Below are 17149 nucleotides of genomic sequence, written 5' to 3'. Positions count from 1 at the left end.
CAGGAACATCGTCTTATTTTGATCTTTAAAAAAATCACTAGGTCACTTTCTGATACCTTTCCGTTTCACTAAGGGAGATGAACTAGTCATTTTAACTGTGTGATATTTGTGGGCTGTAAAGAAGGCATAGCAATGTAATACCTATTACAAACAGAAAGAGTATATTCAAAGTGTATTTGAAATTCAAATTAATTTCTGTTCATAACTAATAGCTGAGGTTGTATTACCTAAAGGTATATTTTTAGAATGGCAGACAATCTCTCACTTTCTTCCTTTCCAGGTGAAGGAACTGAATTTTGAAATTCCAAGTCCCTTAATAGCTGCATCATTCTGTGATAAGTTTGGCTCTTGCATCATAAACCACTGGCGGAAAAAATGCCCCATCAGAAATGTCAGCTATCAGTAGTTGCTGGTTGTGACCTTTAAAAACGCAAGCACAAGTACTCTCTGCCACTATTGCTGCTCTTACAGTTTTATATTATGCATAATTCAGATAGCTATACTAGATACTGATAGCATTGTCAGTTTTCTGAAAGATTATTTCAATCAGTGATGCCGCAAGCTTTTCTTGTGGGATGAACTGTACAGTCAGAAGTCTATGCATATGTAACAAGTATCTGCATGCAGTCAGACAGGGTGGGGTGCTGGTAAGAAACTTTATCCCACAACTGGTGTTACAGCCACACTGGAGGCCATGGGGGTAAAACAAAGTGGGAGGAGAAATTACTCTTCAGAGGTCTGTGCCACTAGCTTTCACTAGAATTGTTCTGTTTCTCATTAGCTTGCATGTTGTGTTATCAGAATGCAAATAGAACAGCAAATCGGGAATACACGTTTCTCCATCTTGACAGATTGGCAAAGCTTCTACTAGCTTAATGTACGCAAGTACATTACACGCAAGTGTAAATAGAGCCAACATAAAAGCCTGGCTGTCTCACACAGACCTGCCTGAGTCACGTTTAATCTTTGCTATTAACAGTAGTTTGCATGCTATTAAGAATGGAGATGCTGAAAACACTTTTTTAGTACCCTGTCTATAGGACTAAATCTCTGCAGTAGTCATCCTGTGAGTTTTGTACCATTAAGTTATTTAGATAGTCCTTGTTGCATGCAGGAGATGAAAAGACTAACTTGAATTTCTGTTTTTTAGTGGAGTTTTGAGCATCTAGGTTTTTGGGAACTAGCTTTTACTGATCTTTACTGGGTTAAAGGTCTGAGTTTGGAATGAATGCTCTTGTTCTGAAAGCTGTTTGGGTGATGTGAATGTAACATTAACAGCATTAGTAATCTAAAATTGCTGAAGAGGCCCCCTTTGACTTCATCCTGTCCTTACCCCCATTCCCCTTGGACTTTTTCGTTATTTTCTGTTTTTACAGAATCTTATGTTAACCAATGAATTGAAAGAAAAGCTAGATGTAGTTGAAATTTCGGAGAAATTATAGTGGTGTACAGTGTACTGTTAAATATGTATGTATTATGTTTGCATGCAAAACATATAAGATGAAATTTCATTTAAAAATAACAGCTGATTGCTTTGCTGCTCAGTTAGTTGGATATTCGCACAAATTATAAGAAAAAAGGATAAGAGAAATAGCCATTAGTAACTTTCTTTTCTATAGAATTCTGTATCAAATGTACCAAAACATTTGAGAATATACCAAAAAAATGAGAATCTTAAGTACTCTGGGGGCAGGAATAATTAAACTTTCATATCATCTCCTGGATGAATCAATATCTTTGTTTCTGTGTACAGTACAAATCCAACTTCTCTGAGCTCCAGTTTAGAGAACTCTAAATTGCTTCATCTGAAGGGCCAAAATCCCAAATAGCAGATCACTTTGAGTACCTTTTGTACTACCACAGAGTTTGTGCAAGACCTGTGATTTTTTTTAACTTGATTAGCTTGTGTGCTTATATAAAGCATTTTAAAATCATACATTCTGTCACTGTCTTACCATATTATATAATGTATGGTATAATCTAGACTATTGTAACTGATAAGCAGGAAGCATACATGCTATTTAAATATTTACTGGAGAAAATTTTTCATGGAACAGTACTCTTCTAAACTTGCAATAGAAAGCCTATTAAAAGCAGCATACAGTAGAGATCTGCGTGTAGGTGATCATGAAAGTAATGTTTTCTGCACTCATATCAATAGTCTGCATGGTCACTGAAGGCAAACTTAAGCTGTAAAAACTGATGGGTATCCTAGAAAACAGAAATATCTATTTATACAGGTAATTCCAGAGGTAGGTTAAGTCCTTTGTGGTCATAGATGATCATCAGAACTCTAAGACTTCACATTTTCTTTCCCTGCTTTAAAAAAATCTCTGGAGCTCATGATCTGGGGGTCTGGCAGGAAAATAGTTTTAGAAAGGCTTCAACCTTACGCTGCCAATACAGATCTGAGTATAATCAGATTATTCTGTTCAATTAAATATACTATTAGAGAGAAAAACCTGTACCGCAACATCCAGTGCACTTCATCAGAGTGGTATTTATACCTTTGAAATGTTTACAATAGCTAACAAATTAAATTTCATCTTAACTCTCTGATAGCGCATGGGGTTTTTGTGTTTTTGTTTTTCTTCCTTCTCCTTTAACGAAAAGTAACTAAGGAACAGTTTTGACGTACCTGAATTAGGCCTAGGCATTTAATGCATCTTTTTGCGTGTGTACAGAAAACCTTTTTTTAGCAATGGGATGGATGTCCAATTATACGTTCAGGGTTATATACTGAGAATACCTTCTGAAATACTTTGAAGCATGGATGGTAGACTAATATAATGGAAACTGGAGTTGGAAGCAGAAGTGAGTGTTTGAATTCAAGTGTATCATGCTCTTAAGTTTAATTCTGCTGGTATAATTCACAAGTCCTTTTGCATTTGTTATGTAACTAGTACAACCTCTGTTATCTCATCTCTTAATACCTACATGTGTACATGACCTACATATGTATATTCCCTAATACAAAGTCGGCTGGTAGTTTTATTTAGTTCTGTTGCACAAAGCAGAGAACTTGCTTTTTCTTTACTCATAGGTTCTGGTCTTACAAAAGAAAAAAGAAGACATCGATCTCACAAGTTCTTGCGTCTCAGGGTTGGAAAACCTATGAGAAAAACATTTGTTTCCCAAGCAAGTGCATCAATGCAACAGTATGCACAGAGGGATAAAAAACATGAGTACTGGTTTGCTGTTCCACAGGAAAGGTAAGGAGGCAGACTCTAAAAAATCACCATCTTTCAGTGTCCTTTATCAGCTGCTTTTTTTCTCTTCACTGATCAAAATTAATTTTCTGTGACCATGTAGAACAACGTAAAAAGGTACAAATCTCTAGTTCTGGAGGATCCTAGATGCATCAAATCTCTCTTGGGTTAAAGGCAGAGAAAGGCATTTTATTTAGTTCCTTTAGATGATATTGGCATGCCCCCTTGAAAACATAGCCAACACTTCTGAGGCCAGTGTGCATGCAGAACTGAATGAGAACATATATATGCCTGGGGATAAATTAATAGGGAACCTCTTCTCAATCTGAACTTGTTAGATAAGGATCACCAACCAAGGATGTTGATGCTTGGCTTGTACTTAACAGCTGAATACCTTCTTACCATACCAAAGTTTTGCTGAGTTTTTTGCAGGTTCGATCAATAGTTTTTTGTGGTATTTGAGTGAGTTTGTTTAATCTGGTTTCCTGACAAGCTCCTTAAGGAGGAGGTAAATATGAATCAAGGAGAGATTGAAGTGGTGTCTGGTAAAGGAAGAGTTCAACAGCAAAGTTTTTCTTTGTCGTTATGTGTACGTGCCATTATTGGAAGCTTTACAGAGAATTCTCCATTGTAGCTTCTAGAGCCAGTGTTCAGAAGAGGTAGGTAGGGCTGCTTTTTCTTGTCATCTTTATATATGGAACATACATTTTTCCAGGAAGTGAATTAAATCTGCTGGAAAAACACTTTTCAAGTTTCAATGATTCAAAGACATGGGATAGCCACCCTCACCCTCTGGAAAGATGTTGAATTTCTTAAGTCACAGTTTCCTAATAGTAAAAATAGAACTTATTTTCAAGTTGAATATGAATTTCTAGGTGTTGGATCTTACGTCTTATCAGAAGAGCTCAAACTGTCAGATGTCATGTTGTATAAATACCTGAACACAATGATCAAGTCACTCTTCCATCTTTTCTTTTGAGCTGAATGGCATAGAATGTCCAGTTGGGGCACTGCAGTTGAGGACAGATGTGGATCAATTGGAGAGAGTCCAGAGGAAAGCAGCAAGACTAATTTATGCCTAGAAAGTGTAACTTATAAAGAAAATTAGAAGTAAGTGGGGCTCTTTAATCTAAAAGAGAAAAATCAGTGACAAACAAAAGTCATGGCATACTAAAGGTACCTGCAACAAGAAGGGCAATAGTATTTTTATGTCCACTGTGAGTGGAGATGAGTAATGGACTAAAATGATATCAAAATATCAGTTTTCCAACAGGAAGAATGAAATCTTTGTTAGCACATCACTAACCTGCACTTAAACATTACAGCCTCCAGGTGGTGAAGATCTTGTAATTTCCTGATGCAAATTCCCATTAGTGATTCTGGTATAAATAATCCTCTCCAGGCCAAATGACTTCTTGTAGTTCCATTCTACTCTGCTTTTCTTGTTCTGTTCTTATCTTGTTCTTTTCTTAAAGACAGCTAATGCTTCCTCTATGACAATGACATCTGGATCACCTGATTAAAAGGATTAATGTCTCTTTGGCTTATTTGCTGATATAGCAGTGCAAGTGTTATCTTCAATGTAAAGCAGAAGTTAGTGTCACCTAGTTTAAAAGAAAAATTCGTAGCTTATCAGCCTATATCTGATCTCACTGGTCTTGGCTGCACCTATGAATGGTTTGTGGCTCTAGCTGTGTGGGAATTAGTTTCAAGTCTGTATCCATCCAACATGTGTCTTACTGATTCTGTAAACTAAAAAGACCAGATCACAAATGGGATTTTCCCTGTTTGTTTTCTTAATCCAGTGTTGAACTTGTTGAGTTTTACTGTGCTTAGGTCAAAAATAGTTAATGTCAACCTAATTGTCTTTGTCAGCTAGGTGTAAGGAAGAGAAGTGTAGGTATCTGGCAATCTTACTTCCCTTGATGTTCTTAATTCCAAATGAACCAATCTGAGAAGGAATGCTCTGGAGTTGCTTCAGCATCCCTTTCTTATATACGTGTTTTAAACTGCTACAACTATATGTAACTTCTAGTTTATTTTAAAAATTCCTATTTTTTTAACTTCTTGTAGGACTTCTTTCTCTGACTCTGAAAACATTTATTTGCACCTATACATCTGAAATGTTTTGTCCTTTCACTGTTAGAGGAAAAATTCGTGTTTCCTTTTTTTATGAATATCACTCAGAAACCTTCAATTTTAAGAGCCCTACCTTTGAATGACTGACCCACTTCAGAGACTTTGATACTGCCTGTGTAGTAAATCCTTGTAGACGGAGGCGCAGGAAAATAACTACACTTTGAGGTGGCTTTTTTTTTTTTGCTGCTCTATCATTACTCTTCCAGTATTCAGCTTTCTAGAGGTTTAATAAGGAGACTAAGAAGGTCCAAATATTGTTCTTTGTGCCAGTTCAGAAGGCAAATTCACTATAATGAAGGTCCTTAAAGAAAGATGTAAGGAAAGTTCAAATTCTTAGTAAGCAGGGTTACCACACAGTCATAGTCTTGAAATAACTCTGAACATTTCCTCTTGCTTTTGGAGGTTATTTCAGCTGCAAGCAGAGTTTTCCAGTGGGGCAGTAATGGTTGAAGGACTGTGCGAATGTATGAAAAGATAACTAGTCAACTGTTATGTTTTCCTTTTCCTCTAGTGTCAGCTTTATATAATAACTAAATAATGAACAAATAATAAAATGACTAGCTCTTTTTCAAATGTCACAAATATCTAGTTTAAAAAATATTCTATTTTAACTTTAAATACTTCATAATTGCTAAACAAGGCCTGAAAGATTTAAAAAAAAAAAAACAAAAACAAAAACAAAAAAACCCCATTTACCTTTTCTATGTTAACTTCTCTAGGACAGACCACTTGTATGTCTTCTTTATCCAGTGGAGTCCAGAGATATATGCAGAGGATACTGGGGAATCTATTCGAGAACCTGGATTTATAGTGGTAAAAAAGAATGAGGAGCCTGAAACTAGTGAAGAATCTACTACTGAAGATGCTGCTAAAGAGTGGGAGGTAAGGAAGAACACTGTCAAAGATGGCTTTGTTTGTCTTACTTGAAAATACTTAACGCTATTTTTAACTATATTCTTATGAAAACTTTAAAAAACGCTGTATTGGTCTAATTACTATAATCATGATTGTTTAATTTATGCCATTCTAATACTTTGTTCTAACATCAGTTCAGGCAACATTTCACAATTGCAATTTGTTTCATACAAAAAGGACTTGGAACTTAAAACTCTGAGTTTTAACTCCTTTTAACTCTGAGTTGGGAGAATTTGCAAATTTGATACAGCAGACTTAGTTTTCAGTCAAGTACTGACAGTTCTGTGGTTTTTATGTCCATATATGAAATGTTGAGTAGCATTGATAAGTCTCCAAACAAGGATGAGACTGCAAACAAGGAAAACTGACAAAATCTTTATCAGATTATTGGAAAAATTAATATATTAACTTCATAAATATGTAAAATGCTGTTGCATAGATTAATATTTTAGTAATATTCTGTAACTGAAACTATCTTTCAAACTTGCTTTTGTAACAAGCACATTGCTCCTATGTGAATCTGTGTCCACTGTGTTTATATGGACACATCTTTACATGTCTACATGGTTTTGTTTTTTAGTGTACATACAGTTAAAGCACTTGTAATTCTGTGTATCTGAGTTCGTCAGTCCAAACTTTGATTCTTGTCATATATCCTGTAGAAGTATCCATCAGCACTGTTTAACTTGAGTCTCAGGATAGCGGTTGCAATCTCTGACTGTAAGCCTATATTTTTTTTTCTTGAAATATGTTAAAATTAGAAATCTGTTAAACTTTTTTGTTTTAGGTAGAGTATAAAATCTTAAGTTACAGTAGCCTAAACTCAAGTAATAACTCTTCACAGCCCTAAAAGTTTAGAATCGCAGTAGAACTCTGACGTCAGACATCTCACTTATCTGCAGCCTAATACTTCAACTAACAGAACACCGCCTCTGAAGCTAAATGGTTTGGCTTGGATTTCTGCTTCGAGATGTTGAAATCAGTATTATGCATATTATGTCTTTGACTCTTCGTATTCCAGTTCGCGGCATGCATGTTGCAACGGTGTTGCCAGCAATGTCTTGGTATTAACTCTTGTTCAGAGCTTTTTTTAAGTATCTGATCTTTCAAAATTTTGCCTTTTGGAATGCAGGACAGACTGACAAGTGATCATGATTATGACCTAAGGCACAGTATATCTTTGAATAGGCTCTTCAGTAACTCTTCATTTTAATGTGGATAGAGGACCTTTTCCACTGAAAATAGTTCATGGTGCAAAATTTTCATCAGGATTGAACACTTAATTCTTCATGAGTTATTTCTGAAGATGCTGAAGGCAAACCTCTTCCTACAGGTGTTAGAATATATTAGTTTTATTATAGAAAATTTTCTCAAATGTGGCTGTCTTAATGTAATCCAGAAATAATGATTTGATGTAGGAGTTAGTATGATTATGTTTACAAGTTATCCATCTCACTAAAGATGTCATACAAATAGCAAAAAATATGCTAGTGTAATCTTCTGCCTTACTTAAATCCCATTCTAGCACACATCTGAAAAAGCTGTGAAAAGCTACTTTTAAAAAAATAAAAAGCCAAAAAAACCCCAGAAATGCTTGACTATTGACCGTACCAGATGCTTCTACCTATCATTACGCATAGCTCTGTTTATAGCTAGAATATATGGTAGCAACTATCAGTACATAGGTTAGGGAGTTGTAACTGCTGTCTGCATACCCATCATTCCCATGGGATTTCATTGCTTTCATTCCATATGCTCCCTTCCTATAATCCAATGAACTGCTTCTCGGTCGACTCTTGATCGTTATTCCAGGTGTAATCTGAGACAGCGGGTGAACAGCGTCTCCGAAACTTTTGTGGATTTTAAAGTGAAAAATAGGCTGCTGCCTTCTGGACGGAGTGATAGAAAGCTCAGGAAACTGAAAATAAGGTCTTGATGTACAAATACATCACAAAACTCTGGAGTTACTAAGAAGAAGCCAATGAGTTTTCTTTCCTACAGGTTCTCTCTGCTATTTTTGTTCTATGTCCTAAAACATATTCTTTCTCCCCAAAGAAATAGGGAAATGGATTAATAATCCAGGTTTGGTACTTTGAGGCAATCATTAACTTTTACTTCTCTTTGCCTAGTACTATGTTTACATGCTCAGCTCTAGCTTTTTATCAAGAGATTTTAAGGAAGCACAGCTTGCTTTTTTTAAGTAGAAAATTATGGGAAGAAAAAGGAACAGTCGAGCAAAAGCAGAGATCAAAAACGTGAGAAAGTAGCAGCATGGGTTGGTTTAGCAGTTTATTAAGTGGATCAGTGAATGAGACTGAGCTGTTTATTCTGAATCATTTCCAAACAATTTCTCACCTGCTTTTGCTTTCTTCTTGTATACTGAATTTATTTCATACCAGCCTTTTCCTTAAAGTAATCTAATAAATTTGAGCTCAGCTGATCTAACGGCAAAGAGATCAGGACTCCTTACCTCTAGATCCAGCAACGCTGGTTCGATGAAAAATACTGCGTAGTATAGTGTTCACACAAGAAACCCACAACCCCTCACTTTAACTGATTTTGTGTATTATATGCTACACTGTTTTCAGGTAACTCAGAAGTATATTCATGCCTGCTTCTGATACCCAATATTACATATGCAAAGGTGACTAATACAGAGTATCAGAGTACTCAGTTACTTAGTTTTTTAAACTAATTCTGTATGGGACACTTTGTTATTCGTGTTCCTCAGTATCGGCTACCTGTCTCATTGGCAAACCCTCTAAAAATACTTTTCATTTAAAATCAGGTCTGTACTAAGTATGTGCCTCTAACAGGTGCTAGAGATGAATAAACAAGAATTTTATTTTATATTGCTTAAACAAAACTATGCTACTAGGCTCTCAGTGTTGCTATCCTCGTCCATTTTCCTCAAGCCTCTATTTTAGTGCCTTATGTTTAAATATATGTGCATGCTCATCACGGGAGAGATCTTTTTACTGTCTGTATCAGTACAGACAGCCTTGGGGGAGCAGAGGTGCATTTTTGTAATATTCTTTTAATTAGTGTATGAATTCAAGTGTAAACAGTTTTCTGTATCTGTTAGCACAAAGAATTAATACTGTTTAGGAACCCGTGTGTTGATAAACAAAGGCTTTCTCCAAAACGCTCTGCACTCATGTCTAAAGGCAGCCAGATTTGACAGCAAGTTGACTGCTTCTGTTGGGCAGTACCTCAAACCTGATTTCTGTTACTATATGGTCTAATTGTTTTTTTTAGTACAGAGCTGCATATATAGTAATATGATGTGTATAGGAATTTATGAAGTAATGATAAGGTGCTTGGCATTAGATATGTTAACTATGCACTGGTCATGAACTAACACTACTTTGGTGTGAATTAGTACCATGGATTGAAAGCATTAGTAGTATAACCTGGTGTTGATAAAAGAATGAAATCATGGTATCTAAAAGCAGGGGTATATTCTCAGGCGCTGCTAAGAGGATTGTTTCTATGTTGGAAGAATCTTAAGATGTGTGAAGAAGAAAAGCTGTGCATAAACTCTGCGATAGTCTCCAAAGCCTTCCTTAAGAAACTTGAGCTTTCTGGTAACAATGTTTGATGTAATCTCTTATGAAATAACTGCTAATAGTTTCTTTTCTATGCATAATAGATTACCTTCTGAAAAGAAGTTTTTGATGTTTTCTGTAGCGTATGAATGTTTTTTCATTGTATACATTGTATCTTAAAAACAGTTAGAGCAGAGGACAAGTTTTGTACCATGCTTGGTCTTAGAATAACTTGAGGGAAAAACTCCAGAGGAGAAGTGCTGCCTCATATGCACTTTTGTCCATTTTCTTGCAGACCTTTTTTTTTTGAGTTAAAAACGCAATTTTTGTAATAGTGCTGTTGTGCTAATCAGTAAACTCAAATTTCAATTATGCTACTGTTTTTCCTAGGAAAGGTTATGAAATCATAGCAGGTTTGTTTCTCTTGTTGCTATATGAACCAGCAAGTGGAAAATTTTGAACTTATTGGAGTATAAAGGCACGGAAAGCAAGAATGCTTAATGAAAATGACTTTATTCTCATATGAGGTATAGTACAGAAATAAGTGCTTACATTCGGCTGAACCCCTGTGCAGGAAAAAGTGAATCTTATGAGAATTGCTGATAACTTCTGTAAAAATGCATGAGCTTGATATGCCTATAGATATAGGCTTAATCTGTTAAAATTTCTAGAGGGAGTAGTCTATTCATTATATCTGAGGAGACATACCAGCTGAAACTATTCTTAGTGAAATGTTTGCAGTTTTAATGTTGCTAGATAGAAAGGAAATGGCTATGCTCTAAAAATTTAGAGCAGGGAGGAGTCGTTAAAAGGGAAATAATGGTAATGTCATTGTGTTTTTAACAAATTATCATGACTTGTGCTTTTGTATATACAGCTTTTATCATAAAAATAGAGGGTAGGAATATTTTATTTAATTAATGGACTAGCTGACCTCAAAGATCAGAATACCTTTTACTTCCTTAGTATTTTGGTCTGTGAAGTTACTTCTGAAGGCCAGTAGTGTTCCTTGAACAATTAAGGGACTTGGTGTGTTGTTCTTTGAGTAGTTAATACTGTTGATAGGGAGCTGGAAAATTAAGATTTGTATCATTGTATTATACATTGTACCAGTTTTTGTAAATGCACTTTTTATTTCTGCACATGATTTATTAATGACTTACTGATGCTTACTGCTAGTTCTAGATGTTTTCATGGTGTTCAGGGTGGTGTCCTGAAAGAACAGGAGGCGTCATGACTAAATGCTGCACCCTTATTATGTACTATTGAAATTACAGAATTTATGATGATGGATCTCATCTGTGGTTATCTACCACAGTATTGACACAAAATATTGTCACTGAGCGTGGCCACAGCTAGGTGTTTCAAAGGCATTAAAAAAGCTTAATCTTAGGCAGTTCTGAAGAAATCTGCTTTCTGTGAGGGTGCTGGAGCATTTTCTAAGAATCTAAAATGTTGACTCCTCCTCCTTCAACCCCTAGTGCACCAGCCATTCTTATTTACTGGTATTACCCAGAACTGAGTCCTGCTTCTGATTCATGTAAATCTAAGTACTTGTCCACAGGAGTTTTGAGAATGGGAAGTTCGTTGTCTTTAAGACAAGCATTTGAAAGCAAACTTGTTTCCATTAAAGTCTTTCAAAACACTCTTAACTGTTTGGAGAATACAGGAAAAACTAGATGGTAAGATGTTTATTTCTAAACATCCACAATGAAACATAATGACAAATACTTGCATCTGGTTTTCCAGTTTCACTAGGTTGTGTTCTAGATTTGCATTCATAGTTAACTTTGTTTTTGTAGTTTAGGCTTCAAAAGAAAATAGATACAGTACTTCTAAAACATGTGCTCTAACTCACTGAACTGAATTCTGTTGAAATTTTGTACATGGTTTGAAAAGGCTCGCTAGATCAAGCCCATAGTGGCATATGGGCAGATCAAGCCCATAGTGGCCTACGCCTAACTCACATTCTGAAGTGCTCAGAAGTAGTTCTTTTGCATGTTTGTCAAAACATGAAGGTCACAAATGGTAACTATGTCTACAGATGAGATAAAGGCTGAAGAAGGATTTTCAGGGTTAAAATATTGGACTTCAGTTACTTATTGGATCTGCACTGTTATCTATAAAACTTCATCAAAATGGGCATTTCAGTTTCAGTATGCATTGCTTTTTTTTAGTCCTTAACCTTTTTGTATTCTTAATAGTTGTTGTTTCTATAAACTTGTTTCTGTTTCTTACTCTACATTTTGTGCTTGCTTAAATGTGAGTGAAATAGCTGCTTATTATGTCTTACCACAATTTAAAGAGTATGATCGTAACGCTGTATGACAAGTTGGATAATGCTGGAACGGCAGAGAACAGGAAATCTGGAAGTCTTAAGCTTCTTGAAACAATGCATACAAGTGATGTTTGAAAATGCATCAAACGAGCAGTCCTCAGAAATATTATTTCTAAAATGCTTCATGAAAATTTTCATGCCTTTTTATGATAACATAAATTAGATCAGTATTTGATTTTAAGTGTATTGTGTTATGAAGTTATGGATGTGTCACTGCGCATGTGTCACTGCATTAACAAGCATGTTTAAGAGGCCTTGCTCTTGTACTGGAGGATGAGATTCTTTTGAATTTCAGCAGTCTTATGTGCTGTACTATGTTTCTGCTAACCCCATCTGTGATGGGAGAGAGGTATTGGGCATAATACAATGATAACTTTCATTCTTGCTTTTACAATTAACTTAGGCAAATTCTGTGCTTTCGCTTGACTCTATAGAGTGTTTCTTACTTTGTTCCACTTATTCTCTACTTAATCTCCTCACTCTACTGTATTTGTAACTTGTAACTGAAAATTTGGCAGTGTTTTCACTGTTTGGAGTTATCCTTCTGTGCTTTTCTAGTCAGAATCATGAATGTGAAATCAGTGTCTGTTTCATGTATCTAATAAAACTGGTATAGTCCCTCTATTTAGAACTGAAGTAGTATCATACAACTAAACTTGCTGAGACTTTCAGTTTCTTTCACTGTACATTAAAACTTTCTGAAGAAAGTCTTATGGGTGGGAAAATGCTGCTCCTTTCTGCTCCCCCTCTGTCCTCCCCCCCCACCTGTTAGAAGGAAATAAGGGATGGCTTCTAAAATTAGACTGAACAATTAATTAAACAACCCACTGAAGGTGAAACTAATGTCACTGCTTATTGGTTTTTTGTATTGATTTGTTCCCGGACAAACCCAATACGATAGCATAAAAACAAGCTTTCTTCCTGTCGATCAAAAATGCAAATGAATTTACCGATTGCACTGACGCACTCTGAGTAATAGTCTGGTTCATTGAATTTGGATGCTTTACTCAAATTTCAGGGCTGCTTCTGAAATTGGAGTATTAAATTCTGGGAACGATCTTATTTTATACATATACCTCAAATATGAAGTACTTGAAGGTAGTTGTCTTCAGTGTACTATGTCTATTGTTTTTCATCAGAGCTTGGTCACCTACACAGCCCTTTCATGTGAAACCCAACAGGAAGTTCTAAATAAACCGAGCAAAAGTAATTTTTTTTTTCTTAGTATCTTTCTAGAGATAAGGAACGAGAAGGGGAAGTCTTCTACTAACATAATAGTGATCAAAAACCATTCATATTAAATAGTAGGCATTGTAGAATTCAGCACTGTGACTTTTCTACCATTGGAGTATTGCGGTAGCTTCTAGCTGAAACAGAGTAGTGCCAGCTACCCAAACTGCAAAAATGTTTTGCCTCACACACTGTATTCTTTTTTCCATTTATAAAGAGTTACCATACACGGTCCTGTTTCTAGGTTGAGATCTGGTAAGCTGATAACTCTGAATATGGAGTGGGAAAGGTATAAACTACAGAATTGATTTGGAGTGAATATAACACTTAATATGTTGTGTTTCTGCACTTAATATGTTGTGTTTCTGTTGGCTAGTGCTCTCCTTTCTTCTACTTATTTATATTCATTTTTTTGCAGACAGATCAGTTTGGGGGGGGGGGGGGGGGACTATGAATAATACCTAAAGGACGACCAAGCACTTCTGCTTTTAATATTGATTGAATGGAGACATTTAGCTGAGTAAATAATAAAATTATCCAGTGTAATTGGATATATTTTGTTCTGTTGTCTAGGCAGTTAAAAGGGGGTTGCTCTTAAGTGTGTGCTGCAGATGTGCCAGTTCTGAGGTGGTACTCGCTATGAACATTTATGACAAGGCCATACATATTAACTCACAGCAAAATGTGAGGCTCTAATGCAGCTTAACAGGTCAGTACTATAGTCCACAGATGCACCACAAAAATAAAGGGGCAGTTGGTTTAAGGGATGCTCCTGGGGTTAAACTCTTTGCGTTCGCATTTTTCTTCTCTGTCTAATAGAAACTTCATTTCCACCAGTCTGGGAAGAAGGTGGTTAAAGGACTGGGGTGGAGGACAGATGAGGCAGCTTTTGCTGTTTCGACAACTGCACTGCCTGATGCTGGTCAGATGCTCGTGACCTGCTGCTGTCCCTCCTGCAGGAGGTGCCAGCTGCAGGGCTTGACCGAACAGCAAAGCAGACTGGCCGGAGGTCTGATCAGGAAAGCTACTGAACCCGAAACTGTGCAGCTATAGTTAGGTGAAAAGTTAGTTGTCAGATCTAAGCAAGCAAGTTTATTGCTTTCTTTCATTTTAAGTAACTTTTTAAACCCTTTTGAGAAGCTCTGTGAGGAACCATTTTTGAACTACAGAGACTAAAGCATCCAAGTAAGTCGTTTGAATTGTTTAAGATGAAAAACAAATGTTCAGGGTTCTTTTAAAAAAAAAAAAAAAAAAAATTGTCATCCAGATTCCTTTTTTCCTCCTCCAGTTCTAGAGAAATAGTGTTAGGTAGTGTTAATGTGTGGCTCTTTTCCTTTTTTCTTTGAAAAGAATGCTAAAATAGGCTGAGGAGGAATTAACTGAGTAGCCTTTTTTTTTTTTTCTGGCTTAAAAGTTGCATCTCCGTAGACTGTTTGAAGTAGTTTTTCTGCATGTTCTCAATTTTTTAAGTTAGTTGAGGCAGTTTTTTATAACTGATTATTTTTGTATTTATATAATTCTTATCTGAAACAGTTTTGATGAAGTCTGATTTTTGCTTATCTCAGTAGTAGCATGCTCATTTTTAGCATCTGATTTTTAAAAATGGATATAGGATTTATTGTTTGAATCATGCACATAGCCAAATAGTGCAAAATGTGTTATTGCACAGAGTTTCCTCAAACCTGGCTTTCAGTGTGCTAGTGATACTTACCGGCATTCTTATTAGTTCTTGTAAACTGGAACAAATTGGTTTTTATAGTTACCAGTTCCTGAGACAACTCTTACTGAAAAAGAATATTTTAAGTCTGAATTACTGTGTTGAGTTACTTATTAATACAAGATGAGGCATTCCAGTGCACAGCATGATGTACATGTAAGCAAGACCACCTGGTACTGATTTTTGTTTAGGAATCTTAGTTTTTGGATCATGGTGCAATAATATAAGTGATCAGTGATCTAATTTTATAATGCTGCCTGCCACTGCTTTTGATTTTAGCATTATCAAAAGTTCTTGTTGTACGTATCAATGATGATCACTGTTGGCACACTAATAGTTACAAACAGAAGCTTAGTAGCAGGATATTCATATCCAATACTTTTACCCAAGACTTAGAGCATTAGATGTTTTGGTGTTTAATTACCTTTTAGAGTTTTTTAATTTGATCTATTGAATGTTTCTCATTGTTGCTGTGAGGTGTGATTTCCTATTTTGAGGGCTACACAGCATTACTTGCTAGCTTCTTCTAAGGGATGTTTTGTGTTGTGTATGTTGAGCATTTCTGTTTAAATACACATCGCTATTTAAGGGTAAAAAGTGTGAATCAGAATTCCAAAATACTTTTATTGCTGGGAATAGCATTTAACCATACAGCAAAGTTAGCATATAGACAAAAGGATTCATTTTGTTAATCTGTAGCTTACGAAAATGAAAACACTATAAAGAGTTCCTGCATATTTTAATTTTTGTTAAACTTTACTTTTTACCTTTTACTTTTCACCTTTTTACACCTGTTCAGGACTCCAGGAAATAACCGACCTGATACACGCTTATCAGCATAAGTAATACAGAAACCATTATCTAATATTGAGTGCAAATTTTTTACTACTAAAACTTGTCCATGGATATGACTATGCTTAGTGTAGCCTAATATTGTGAGTAGTTGTGGATTTCTGTGTTTATTTGAATATTGCGTAAGAAACTGAAATTGTGCTGTGTCTTTAAACATTTTAGCCTTTTCAACAAACTAGTACTCTGCAACCACCCTTGAACACAGGGAACCTTTCTTCCCTTGCACCGTCATCACTTGGGATACATCCCCCCCCTCCTGTACACTTGTTCATTTGTTCCTTGCTGTGTCACTCAAGTACATGCATCCAGCAAACTATCCTGTCGCTGCCGTGGGGCTCTGCCCGTGCCCGGAATTGACAGCAGGTAGAGAGAATGCTTTGAATCAGCCTTGAATGATGCTTTTTTTTGTTGTTGTTGATCATATTTCTTTTTTAGAAGGGAAATGTCTCTGCTCTGGTATGGGAAGAAGGGAAGAAAGCACCAATCAGTTAATCATAAATTTGCTCTGGTAATTTTCAGCATAGTACGTTCACTTCTGTTGCTGCATTCTTGCACTGCTGTGGTGCATTGACAGCTTCTGGAAGTTTAAATTCTGAATGTGTAAGCAGGATGGGAAGTAGCAGTTTCATTACTTTCAGGTACATAATTTAATTGCTGATAACTGGTTGCTAAACTAGTGTATGTACAAGGCTTTTTAATCATTCCATTAGCATTGGAAGAGAGAAACTACTTTGAGGATTAAAGATTTCAGCAATTTTTTTTTGTTGAAGTAATGCATCTTATTTCAACAAAGCTCAATTTATAGCTAAATACTGTGAGCAGTAATTTGTGCTGATATTTAATTAAGAAAGTATAAATCTGAATTGGTATTTGGTTATACCTTCTTCAGAAGTTATTCTACCATATGAAGAAATGGTGTGTATGATAATACTTCTAAATTGACGGAGATGAATATGCTGTAGTTAGTCCCGCTCCTGTGTATATAATTAAAAATCTGTACCACTGTTCTCAAAATTGATTAGACTTACAGAAGTAGTTGTGTTACTCTGAATTATTTTCTTCAGAATAGCTTAAATTTGTTGAATGTAAAGGAAATGGGTCTCAGCAAGACTTGAAAAACAATAATGACTTTGGGATAAGAAGTGATCTTGATATAGTGGTTTATCAGCTCATGTATAGAGGATATTTTTCATTTGGACTG

The 17149-nt window shown here is 35.8% G+C and overlaps 1 protein-coding gene across 23 annotated transcripts in view; it reads left to right on the top strand.

Moving 5' to 3' along the window:
* Positions 1-17149, top strand: part of OXR1 (oxidation resistance 1) — a 282934-nt gene that overhangs the window by 241348 nt on the left and 24437 nt on the right. For all 23 annotated transcript variants that reach the window (XM_068932814.1, XM_068932821.1, XM_068932818.1 and 20 more), the window contains 2 exons: positions 3044-3212; positions 6068-6230. In XM_068932814.1, the coding sequence (XP_068788915.1) occupies positions 3044-3212; positions 6068-6230 (332 nt within the window). The remainder of the gene's footprint in view (positions 1-3043; positions 3213-6067; positions 6231-17149) is intronic.

Source organism: Struthio camelus, chromosome 2 (assembly GCF_040807025.1).
Source record: "Struthio camelus isolate bStrCam1 chromosome 2, bStrCam1.hap1, whole genome shotgun sequence".
In the NCBI taxonomy this organism is placed as follows: domain Eukaryota; kingdom Metazoa; phylum Chordata; class Aves; order Struthioniformes; family Struthionidae; genus Struthio; species Struthio camelus.
Note: the sequence above shows the minus strand (reverse complement) of the source record. Positions and strands in the feature narration are given on the sequence as shown.